Raw genomic sequence first — 12,324 nt, 5'->3', positions numbered from 1 at the left:
TATTTATTTTTCATATAAAAATGGAAAAAATAAAAAAAATGGAGTCAGTAAGGGATGACCATGGAAAGTATTTGAGTCTAGACCTATATCCTGTATCCTCTGTTTTCATCCTTATTTATTATATTCATCTTCATCTCTATTAAATATTTAATTTTTATTTTCATTTTTTTCAATAAAAAATAGAATCTGCTACTCCAGCGGTTCTACATGATCGATCCTACGACCATCTATGAGGTAGTAAATCGAGAAACTGTAGTTAATCATGATAGAAGATGGCATTGCGTAATCAAAATCAACAACTACCCTGGACTAATCAATGGACTGAATTAGAATATTTTAATTTTAATTTAATATATTAAATTAGAAATTATTGGACTGCACTGGGCTCCAGCCCAGTGCAACCACCGACTGGCTACGCCAGTGGACATTACCTCGACTTCTATGATCATTCTCATTCTCGTACTTATAGAGGATGAATATTTAACTTTCATTCTCATATTACATCATCATTCTACAAAAAGTATAGTAAAATTATTATCATATCAAAAAAAATAATTTAATAAAAATAAAATAAACATTCATATATTAGGAAGACAGAGAAATAAAATACAAAGTTAATAATATATATACATTACACATAAATAAATAATAATTAAAAATTAATGTTGTCAAAATTTAAACGGAATATAGACAACTAACTAAAACAAATCAAAATTGTTAAAAAGTTAAGAATTAGATAAATTAAACATGTCAAGTTAGACGTACTAATTAAGAATACTAAACTGATATTTTAAATCCAATTGAAGGGGAGGGGAAATACAAAATGAATCATCCCATATGACATGTCATTTCATTTATGCAACCAAATAATTAAAGGAAATGAATCATTCATCTTCCATTCTATTTCCACTCGGACCACTCCCATACTTTCGTACAATTCCGTTTCATTGCCATCTACCAAACTATATAATTATTCAACAAAAAGAGAAGAAAATACAAGAATATATATAATAATATATACTTTGATAGCTCATGACACAACATACGGATAGTCTGTTGCCACAATCACAAGGGCGCGAATAGTATTGACGACCAAATGACAAATGTCAAAGCTTTCTAGTTTCTGATTACCAAAAGTACAGCTTTATATTGGAAACTAAAACTATCGACCTACGAAAGAATGAATATGGTACACTTCAATTTACAGAGAAGAACAAACTGTACCTGCACAATGTTCATTAGGGTTAGTTCTGTTCTGCATCATGAGTGATAAATAGGGACAGATGCAGAGACATGAAGAAGGGAAAAGAAACAAAAAACCCAGCCACTCTCTTCTCTGGTTGTAAACAGTAAGAAACAACCTCCTCTTTGCTGCTGAGAGGGAAGAAATCTTGTTGCTGCGAAGAGGAAAGAAAGAACGGGCACGCTCACCTGGCACCGTTGGTCAGAGGGCGCGCGTTGACTCGTGCACGGGCGTGGAGGCGGCACATCAAACTTCGATATACATATAATGAATTTAATGTTGACATATAAATCTCAGTCAGTCTCATGGACTTATAATCTCATGGAGGCGGCACATCAAACTTCGATATACGGAAAGTGCATAATGAATTTAATAGTATCCTTTTTATTTGGAGGAAAATTCCTGTAATTATATTTAATAAATGATCTTATAAAGTGTTTATAATTATATTTTAAAACAATTATCATTAAGAAAATGTCATGATAGATCTTATTTTTAATAGTGGCCGAATCTGTTTTAAGAAAATTACGTCAAAGGTAGCTTTCAATATTTTTTTGCATCGACTTGATATATCAAACCTTTCAAGCTAGGGTGATATTCGACAGTTTTTGATCTCCTAATTTAGCCATTTAGGGAGCAACCTTTTCCGACTCGATGGTGGAGGCAAAGTGTTTACTCGATAATACCGGATGTTCCTCTCGAGCACTTGGATTCCAGGGCGAGCACGTTGTAGGCTTTTTGTTTCAGCATTGCTCTCCTAACTCGATGCTCCATTTTCAACTCAGACTTGGGAAGCACCCGGCAACATTCATCATTCAGCTTACTTAAAGCTCAGACTTTGCAACACTTTTCTTCCCAACCAAAACTCAGAAAGACACAAGGGAATAACTCCATCGAACTAGCCCCACTAACAGCTTGATTATCAACTCAAGTCATTTCACAGATAAATCTAAAACTGATTTGTAATTTAGATTTTCTCTCTATCTCTGATAAGAAGATTATCTAACAATAACATAAGTGTTGTAGTAGCTATGAACCTTATTGTTATAATACGATATGTTAAATATTTAACTTACATACATGTTATAGATTATTAAGCGTTATAGTAGTCAAGACTTACCGTTACGATAACATTTGGGCCGGTCTTATAAAGAGAAATAATTCAGTTAATAAAAATTGACGTTTATAAAAAGGGCATTTTTTCTAAAAAAATAATGTATATAAGAACATAAAAAAACTCAATTAATCATCCAAAAAAACAAATCTGCAGGAGTTTCCTGCCACAAATAATTCCTGCAAATCTGTTTAATATTATGCATTAATAAATGCTATTACGTAACCGATTATGCAAAAGGAAATATATGAATTTACCATAAATAACTCCTCCCGTCGATTTATTTAATATTATATATTTATAACCGATTACGTATAAAAGGAAATACATTAATTTTATACCTGTTTAGTTACATGAACTGAGGGAGGACGTTGAAGAGCCCTTGGAAAGGAAAGGAAACGCTCCTCGGCCTTCTCCCCCTTTTTCTCTCTGCCTCGAAATCGATCGCAGAGACGCGCTGCCGTTGAATTCGCTTGTGATCGATCTGCTTGCATTTCTCCGTCTCTCCAATGCGTCTCGCCGACGGGGCGTTCCTTTTCTCTCTTCTGGTCCTCGTCTTAGGTGCCCGCGGCCTCGAAGCTGTCCGGTCCGTCGGCGAGGGCGCCGATCTCCCTGATGCCGGCGTCGACCTCAACGTCTCCGATTTCGAGACGGTGCTGAGGGAATCTCCGGCCAGCTTCGCCGTCGTGGAGTTCTTCGCTCACTGGTAGCGCCGTTCCTCCCTTTTCTCACTCCGTTCTCTCCTCTCGATCCGAAAGTTATGGCTTTTAGATCGCTTTGATCGTTGAGGATTTTATGGAAAGAAAAAAGTCTCAGGCGATATGAATTGTTTGAGCTATGTACATTTCTTCGGTTAAGACTCGTTTTTGATGATGTTGATGTTTGCCCTGACATGGTCGTTTTACTAGTGGAGTCAGTTGGACTTGATCCATGCTTTGATAGGCGCACAATCAGAACCTGTTGTAGTGACTGCTTAGTTGAGCATTTGGAACCAGATTCCTGATAGTCGCACAACTACAAGGAATTTAATGACGGGTCATTGCATTTGGAATTTTATAATTGGTTTGTCTTTATGCAAAACGCATTGTTCTTATGGAGTCATTAAACCAAAAAAAATTAAGTATTCTTAGTGTTACGAGGAAAGTTTTGCCTGTGTTTTTGCCATGGAACTGATAGAGCATAAATGTAAAGGAGATAGAGAAACAGAAGGGATGGAAATGTGAAGGAAGAGATATTATCCCGTGATTCCTTCACATTGTTTCTCAAGGGGAAAGAAAATGATGAACTTTGATACCTATTGTTTCTTTAGAGAGATCGTAGAGGAGGAAGAATCATTGTCAATCATTTTACCTTCACTGTTCCGTTGTAATAAAAAAACTACTGGTGCCCCATTGAAACATGAAAAATAGGACCTGCAAGCTGACTGTCCAAATGGCCTAGATATGCCCCCATAACCACCAAGACATGTTCATTGTCAATTCTTGTAGAGGCTAACAACGCCACGAGCTATCCTATTTGTCAACTACAGATATTACCATGCACAATCAATGTTTTCACTAACTTCAGACATTATAGTCCCCCCCCCCCCCCCCCCCCCCCCCATAGCCATGCATTTTGTTGCCCTAGTTATCCAGTGCTTTAGTGGAATGAAGATCATCAAGATTCTCCGAACATCATGCCTTAGCTCATTTTCTGACCAATTAAAAATTGCATGTTGTATCTAAATTGTATCACATGCTGACAGAATCCTTTTGTACCATTTGTAAGGATATGCCAAACCCATCTATTTTAACATCGTCTCTAGTGTGTTTTTTCTTGTTCGAGAAAGGAAAGGATCATCCCCACAAGTGATGAAGGGTTGGATTTGATTTCAGGACCTTGTGCAACACAATTAAGATCCAAAGCTACTTGGCACCTTACGTCATTCGTAACCAATAAAATATACCAGAACTGATTTTACTACAATAACTTGAAACTCTTGTGACACTAGAGTGAATCAACATTCTTACTAACCATTAGCAAGGAATTCATCCAAAATATCCAACAGAAACACAAACAACCCCTAACAATACTGAAACCATTTGAAGATAAGAAGAATCAATCTAAAATTTTGGAAACCATAAAATTCAATTTATTGTGTATTTGTCCCCATAATTTTTTTCTTATTGATCTCATATATTAAAAGCTGACCTATATATTAAAATTGAAAGACAGATGATTTTGTGCTTTCTGTGTTAATTTTATCCCTAGATTCCTAGATTTAAGGCTTGAGGAATCTCTCTCTCTTACTTCACTTTTTCATCATATGAACTTCTTGTCTTGTTATTTGTATGTATGGACTTCATCCATATTCCTTAAATATATTATAAACTGGGAATTTGGAATCTTCATACATGTTATCCAACATCATAATTAAGTACTTGAAAGAGTATTCTAATTGGTCAATTATGCCACACTTTATGATCATTCGGTCGTATCTATATCACTGTTTGTAAAAAACATCAGGGGTGTATGAAAGTCCAGTATAAAACAAGGTCTTAGATTGTTTGGTCTGAAAATTCAAGCTGTTGATCTTCGACCTAAATATCTTAAAGATGTATTCGAAGGTTGAGCCTTCTTGACTGATTCCACTTTAGATACATTTTACATTTTTTCTTTGGCTTTTCTTGTAGAGTCAATCAAGTAATGATAAATTCAAGCAAGTTAATCAAAAGGCTGTCATTTTTTTTTACTCTAATCCATCTAAGTCGTGTGTTCTTCACCAGATCCCTAATATATATTTTGTTGACATTCAAAGAAAATATTATCTTTTAGATGTGCCACTTGATCATTTCATATATTCTGACTGTAGCACATCTGCTGTTTCTGGTGATGTGAACTCAAGTTGAACAATTAGAGCAGTGCTTCTTTGTTTTGGTATTTCCTTAATTGTTTGGTTTGATGACCCATTTTGAGCTTAAATGGACTGTTTTTCTTATGTTGATCTTGGATGGATGATACACTTGGTGCTGCTTGTCTTATGTATGTCTTTAGTTCATAGCTGATTTAGGCTAGTAAGTTTTTTATTCCTTTTAAGTTTGGTTGTTTGACATGCTTTAGTTTAATACTTTTTTTATTAAACAGGTGTCCTGCGTGCAGAAACTATAAGGTATATGAAGTTCTAGCTCCTGCTTTTCTTAAGTCACAAACTTCAAAAATACTTTAACCATAAGCATGCAGCCTCATTATGAGAAAGTTGCAAGGATGTTCAATGGGCCTGATGCTGTGCATCCTGGAATTGTTCTGATGGCACGAGTTGATTGTGCGATGAAGGTAATTTTTTCTCCAGCTTTGAAATAGCTTTTTTGGTTCCTTTTATCTGGCATAGAATATTCTAGTCCTTAGAAGCTGGAATTAAAGTATCTGTAGTTGCCAGAATTTCATCACGAAATGGTAGGGTTCTGGTATCATGCCTTATCGATACTTCGCATGCTTCAAAGCACACTGAGACTCAAGATCAAATCAAATGAATCTGAATCTTGCAATCGCTTTCCACCTAGCTTGTTTACCATCAAATATAAGCCCATAGCAATTAGAAGGTCAATTGATTAAAATTTTGAAGCGCTGGTTGTGAAAACACAACAAGCATTTCAATTAATGATCGCATATTATGAATACTGAACAAATTATCATGCATCGGATGAAAGTATTGGTTAGTGAAGTCAACCTCATAAAATTTTAAAAAAAATACACGATATGTATACATCTAGTATTATAACTAATTTCTTAACATATCCATAAATATATCTTGGTTGATCACTAGAACTTGGACTTAGACTAACACAACTTGAATTGGAACAAGCAAAAATACATGATATTGATACATGTTTGTTAACCGATCAACACTTAAGATGCTAATTTTTGTCTAAATTTTGATTATTTAGTCTCTACCTTTTGTTTTACTATTTTTCTTCTTTAAATTCTTGGATGTAGTGGTCAGGCAGAAAAATATTTTAGTGGGTGCAAATGAATTTAATTGATTCCCATGAATTTTGATATAATTGAAAATCAATTTTCTAAGTACTGTAAACTAAGATCCAAACTTATAAAAGTCAAGAACTAGTCAAACTTGACTGATCTAGATTGTCCTAATGTTCACTTTTCCTATTATTTCTTTATTGAGTGAATTTCATGGATTGATTGAACCATGAAATTGTGCCCAATTTTGTACAGTAATTCTGTGTATAACACTTGGATTTATGACATACTGTAAAAATTTAAGGAACTACAAAAGAATGATAAATAATTAATAAAACAATTAAACTTAATTATCAGGAGAAAAATTGTTCCAAACTGTATTTATGGAACTCAAAAAGTGAAAAATATATGTATATACATCCCAAATATGCTCAACGTGATTTCGTCCTTTGATATAATTATAACTTGAATTATATGTTATAGATCATTGACTTGTAACATAGTGTCAAATATGTGGATTTAGTAAATTTGAAAATTTATTTTATATAATCCCCTAAGAGCATTGCATGTGGCATATGTAGTCAATGATCCGGCCCCTCGGCCCCTTGGGCGGCCCCTTGGGCGGCCCCTTGGGCGGCCCAACTGGCGGCCCAACTGGCGGCCCAACTGGCGGCCCCTTGGTGGTCCCTTGGGCGGCCCAACTGGCGGCCCAACTGGCGACCTCTTATGTCGTCAACCGACGACCCTCGGCCGTGCCGTTACTCACTAGGTCTTTTCACCGTACTTATCCTGGAGGTCTAGAGTTCGAATCCTGGGGAAGGCAAAAATCCACTGGCCAGGGGTGGAAAGACCTAGTGAGTAACGGCACGGCCAAGGGTCGTCGGTTGACGACATAAGAGGTCGCCAGTTGGGCCGCCCAAGGGACCACCAAGGGGCCGCCCAGTCGGGCCGCCAGTTGGGCCGCCCAAGGGGCCGAGGGGCCGGGTCGTTACAATAAAAAGGCGCCTTTTTATTGTAACGACCCGGCCCCTCGGCCCCTTGGGCGGCCCAACTGGCGGCCCGACTGGCGGCCCCTTGGTGGTCCCTTGGGCGGCCCAACTGGCGACCTCTTATGTCGTCAACCGACGACCCTTGGCCGTACCGTTACTCACTAGGTCTTTCCACCCCTGGCCAGTGGATTTTTGCCTTCCCCAGGATTCGAACTCTAGACCTCCAGGATAAGTACTAGAGTTTATGAATCCTGGGTAGCCAAGTGAGCGCTTCTCACTTGGCTACCAGGATTACTTGGGGCCGCCAGTAAGGGGCCGAGGGGCCGGGTCGTTACACTTGTAACATAGTCAAATATGTGGATTTAGTAAATTTGAAAATTTATTTTATATAATCCCCTAAGAGCATTGCATGTGGCATATGTAGTCTTCTAAATGCGAGTTGGCTTCGACATGTGGACCAAGAGGTCTATGTGTCCACATATGTGGTATTTTTGGCCTTCTATCCACAGTCAATGTGATCCTATATACAGCACAAATGGTCGCTCAATCAGACATCCAAAAAATTGAAATGGTTATCCCATCCCATCTGGATTGAACCAAATCAAATAAAGATGATATTTTTCCTAAGGATTAATTCTGGTTCTCTTATAAGATTTTGGTGTGGTAACTTGTTAGTGTGTGTGTATATATATAGCATATCATGTTTCTGCAATGTATGGTGGCACATATTTGTTTTAGTTGTTTATATGGAATTATTGATTGGATAGCATGATAAGTATTCTTATATATATATATGTCTTTTTATCGTTTGAGTAGCATAATGATGTGTAATGCTTATCTTGCTTTAGTTACTTCACTTCCTGCCTTATAGATGGTATCATAGTAATTCATTTTGGAACTGCTATTTGAAATAAGCAAAATGGTGCAGAAGGCAGAGGATCTAATGCAGAAGTTCAAAAATATACATGCAAGGAAATAGAAGAGATAGTTAATATGAGATGACTTTTAATAGTAAATTTTGATGGATCCTACTGGGCAAGCAGGGATTTTCTGAACTAAGCCTTCAGTCAGTTGCCTATATTGCCTATCATTAAAAATGCTATAGTCCAACGTTAGAGCCATGAAATAAGTCTTGATTTCAATTGTCCACTTGATATAATTATTGTTGCTGCTTCTTGTCTGTTTAATAACTATACTTTGAGGATTCTAGTCAGTCGTCTCTTTTTCATACTTTCTTTTTGACAGTACAGATAAATACGAATCTTTGTGATAGATTTTCAGTTGGTTTCTATCCTATGCTATTGTGGGGTCCTCCGGCTAAATTTGTGTCTGGTAGATGGGTGCCTAAACAAGAAAATGGTGATTTACAATTGATTGATGATGGAAAGACAGCAGATCGATTACTCAATTGGATAAACAAAAAACTTGGCAGGCAAGTTGTCATTTTTGTTGTTTAGTTTTTGTATTGCAAGTTATTATCGTCATATTCAATCAACGTGCTTGTGCATGAAACTAGTTTGTGTGACTTATGAACTTCTGAGAAGTTCTCCTTAGCTTTTACCTGCACTTTGAGTTTTCTGATACAGGTACAACTTGTTGAAATTTTACTAATTTACCAAGGTAGCTGCTCCTTTGTGAAGGAGCATTTCGCTGATTCTGATGGTGTATTAAGTACTCTCCATTCTTATTTAAACTCAATTAGCAGGTGTGTATCCCGTTAATAGGCAGAGATATATTGGGAACCAATTAGTGGTCATAAAATTTAATATAAGTGTCACGTATCTCTTTAGCATTGTGAGGGATTACATCTGTTTCATAATTCGGGTTTTTGATGATGAAGTTTAAAATGTCTCGGTGCTTGTTTAATCATCTCAGGGTCTTTGCTTATGACGAATTTGGATATATTTTCCTAAATGGTTGATGTTTGTCCACTTAAAGACTTAAACTTGAACTTTGCCACAGAGGTGTTCAGGAGTTATCTAGCATTATAACAAAGTTAGGAAGCTGCCGATAGGGCCTCATTGATTTCCTTGTAAACTTGATGGAAGATGATTAATTAAGGTGTGATAAATCGTTTACGGATAAGACAAGTAACTTCCTAATTCATACAAATAAAGCATATAGAGATACATCAGATCTGTTAGGGTAATTAGTTGATAATGCTGTCAATTAGATTGCTGCATATAGAGATCCACTGGTTGGCTTGGAGATTGAAATGGTGAAATGCTATTAAGGAAGACATTTCGAATATGTGCCATTCTCGGTTGGGTTCTCTTCGATAAAACAAAAGAAGGTCATTTCTTGTTAATCAAGGTTCTCACTGTTTCTTTTTTTAGTTTGGTACTTTGGCTCATTCAAAATTCTCTGTTTTCAGTTCTCTATTCCAGAAAAGAAAATAAAAAGACAGTTTTCATCATCTTTTTGACACCATCAAAAAGATGCTTGTTCTTTCCCAAAAATAAGAAAACTGTTGGAAAATTAAAATTAAAAAATCGAAAACATTAAACAATTGGAAAATGAAAACACAAAATACTCCTTTTGTCTCACTCTGAGGGTGGGTTACCTAGTTCATGTGATAGTATCCATTATTTACTTGTCCTAGGATTACTAAACATACTGTAGTCATCTCACTGCTGGTGGCACTTCTGTTCTGTGCAGTTCATTCAACTTCGATGATGCCAGATATGAAAATGAAAACACATTAGCTAAGAATGCCTCGGATCTTGAACAGGTATTTACATCTCATTTACTCTAGATTATTATGATAACCAACATTGTTTGTCCTTGATACTTGCATTATTTCCAACTAAAACTTTCTATTTTCACAGATTGCTCGTGCTATTTACGATGTTGAAGAAGCTACAGCATTAGCTATTGACATAATCATAGAAAACAAGGTTGAGCCTATTTCTTGCCTACATTTGGAATCATTTCAAGTAAAAACTTTCAAAAGTGATACATTCATGTGTGCATCATGCAGATGATCAAGCCAAGTACTCGAGCGCCATTTATAAAATTTCTCCAGCTTTTGGTTGCACATCACCCTTCAAAAAGGTTAAAAACTCGACATTTCATAAATGGAAAATATTTACTAGTTTCCTAAGGATTATAATTGACTTGCTTTAGGTGCCGAAGAGGAATTGCTGACCTACTCGTAAGCTTTGATGATCTGTTGCCTTCAGGTCCACTTTCAGAAAAGGCCCCTATAGACTATGACATACTTAAATCCTATCGAATCTGTGGCAAGGAACTTCCTCGTCAATATTGGGTGGGGAAATTGTTAGTTTCTGGATAGGTACAGTGTAGTTAGAAAATTACCTCTCTCTAATCTCTGTACATTTGAGCAGATATTTTGTCGTGGGAGTAAAGATGATTCAAGAGGCTTCAGGTAGAAACTTCCTACTTTATCCTTTTGCTATCATACCACTAATTTTAATCGATAGTTGGTCATTTTTGTGCTCAACGAGTACCAATTTTTTTTGTTTGTGATGGAACCTGTGATGGCTGGAGATTGAATCATTTTAGTCAGTAAATTTGTTTTTTTACCATAAACAAAGATTATGGATTAGAAAATCCTGAATGCTGATAGCAGAACTATATATCAACAAATTCTGTGCATCTTCAAGGCCGAGTTTAGTTTGAGGGAAAGATTGAAGGGGGAGGAAGAGAGAGTTGGAAAGGAACACCAACTGAAAGAAAAAAAATTGCACAAGCATAATCACTGGTTTACATTTTGTGCAATACCATTATTAGCAACACTTCGTTGCGAGCACTCGTGCCAATTTATGATCTTCCCTTGGCAATCTCGAGTCCATGGTTTGCCCGAACTTATGCAAGGTTTTGCTTTGTCCCTTAATATGCCTAGGTGATCATGTTACTAATGGAATGAATAAATTTTATGCTACAATTGTCTTTGAGATGGATCAAACAAACCAAGGCAGTGATATTTTGCTTGCATTTTTCATTCATGTTGTAACAGCTGCGGCCTGTGGGTTCTATTCCACTCCCTGTCTGTTCGAGTTGCTGACGGAGAGAGCCAATTGGTGTTCACTGCAATCCGCGACTTCATCAAGAACTTCTTTGTTTGCGACGACTGTCGTAGGCATTTCAATGAAATGTCTTTGCGGTACTTAAAAGATTCATGTGTTCTTTCTTCGCATCTAACTAAACTATATCTGACATGAGCCAGTTTGCAGTCTTCAGGCACCATTCAACACGACTCGAGGCCTCAGCCTTTGGCTGTGGAGAGCTCATAACGAAGTTAACGAGAGACTCATGAAGGTGGAAAAGGACATGGGCACAAGTGATCCAAGGTTTCCCAAAACAATATGGCCTCCGAACCAGCTCTGCCCATCATGCTATGCTTCTTCGAGCCCGAAAAAAGGCGACAACGCGCAACTCGACTGGAACGAGGATGAGGTGTATAAGTTTTTGGTGAATTATTACGGGAAGAAACTTGCATCTTCATCCAGAGATAATACAACTCTGAGCTGGAAGATGGATGATGTTGATGAGTCGACCGATACTGCAACCTCGAGCAATGCAGTTGCCGTGCCGATCGGAGCTGCGCTGGCCATTGCTCTGGCTAGCTGCACATTTGGTGCCTTGGCTTGCTTCTGGAGAGTCCAGCAGAAGAAAAAGAAATATTTGCACCAACTTCATTCTTTTAAGGACGTATGATCTTCTTGGAATGCAAATCACATTCCATCTGATGTTCATCTTGTCTGGAAAAGATGATGAACTCTTTTTTCTTAAGTTTTTAATGTTTAATTTCCATAAGTTATCCTCACTTAGTCCTGCACTCTTGATCCATTGATCAACTCGGTTAGATCGTCTAGCACATTCGGTTACTTGCTATGCCTCACTCTAAACAAACATCTCTGAAAGAGTCAGAAAGCCAAATAAGAGCTAAATCAGTTTCAAGTGCAAATCTCTAAATACAAACTGGAGGAGCAGACAGATAGTTAACTCAACTAAATTTAAAATAATAATAATAATAATAATAATATCTTTTGTTTGTT

At 36.9% G+C, this 12,324-nt stretch overlaps 1 protein-coding gene across 1 annotated transcript; it reads left to right on the top strand.

Moving 5' to 3' along the window:
* Nucleotides 1-2,757: 2,757 nt before the first annotated feature.
* On the top strand, nt 2,758-12,096 carry LOC141836173 (sulfhydryl oxidase 1-like). Its single transcript, XM_074723595.1, has 11 exons — nt 2,758-3,063; nt 5,481-5,505; nt 5,577-5,669; nt 8,554-8,735; nt 9,962-10,034; nt 10,132-10,200; nt 10,284-10,357; nt 10,430-10,571; nt 10,651-10,691; nt 11,283-11,429; nt 11,500-12,096. Exons 1-11 carry the CDS (start codon nt 2,867-2,869, stop codon nt 11,981-11,983), a joined length of 1,527 nt encoding a protein of 508 aa, XP_074579696.1. The 5' UTR covers nt 2,758-2,866; the 3' UTR covers nt 11,984-12,096.
* Nucleotides 12,097-12,324: the final 228 nt, after the last annotated feature.

This window comes from Curcuma longa, chromosome 10 (assembly GCF_044706935.1).
Source record: "Curcuma longa cultivar G26 ecotype Majalengka, Jawa Barat chromosome 10, ITB_CL_G26_1.1, whole genome shotgun sequence".
Lineage (NCBI taxonomy): Eukaryota > Viridiplantae > Streptophyta > Magnoliopsida > Zingiberales > Zingiberaceae > Curcuma > Curcuma longa.
This window is presented reverse-complemented; position numbering and strand designations above follow the sequence as displayed.

Bases quoted from the DNA above. Each gene is read 5' to 3' on its own strand.
- LOC141836173 (XM_074723595.1), top strand. From the start codon at position 2,867: ATGCGTCTCGCCGACGGGGCGTTCCTTTTCTCTCTTCTGGTCCTCGTC. The intron at 10,358-10,429 runs GTTAAAAACTCG...GACTTGCTTTAG, and splicing joins GCACATCACCCTTCAAAAAG to GTGCCGAAGAGGAATTGCTG. The intron at 10,572-10,650 runs GTGGGGAAATTG...ACATTTGAGCAG, and splicing joins AACTTCCTCGTCAATATTGG to ATATTTTGTCGTGGGAGTAA.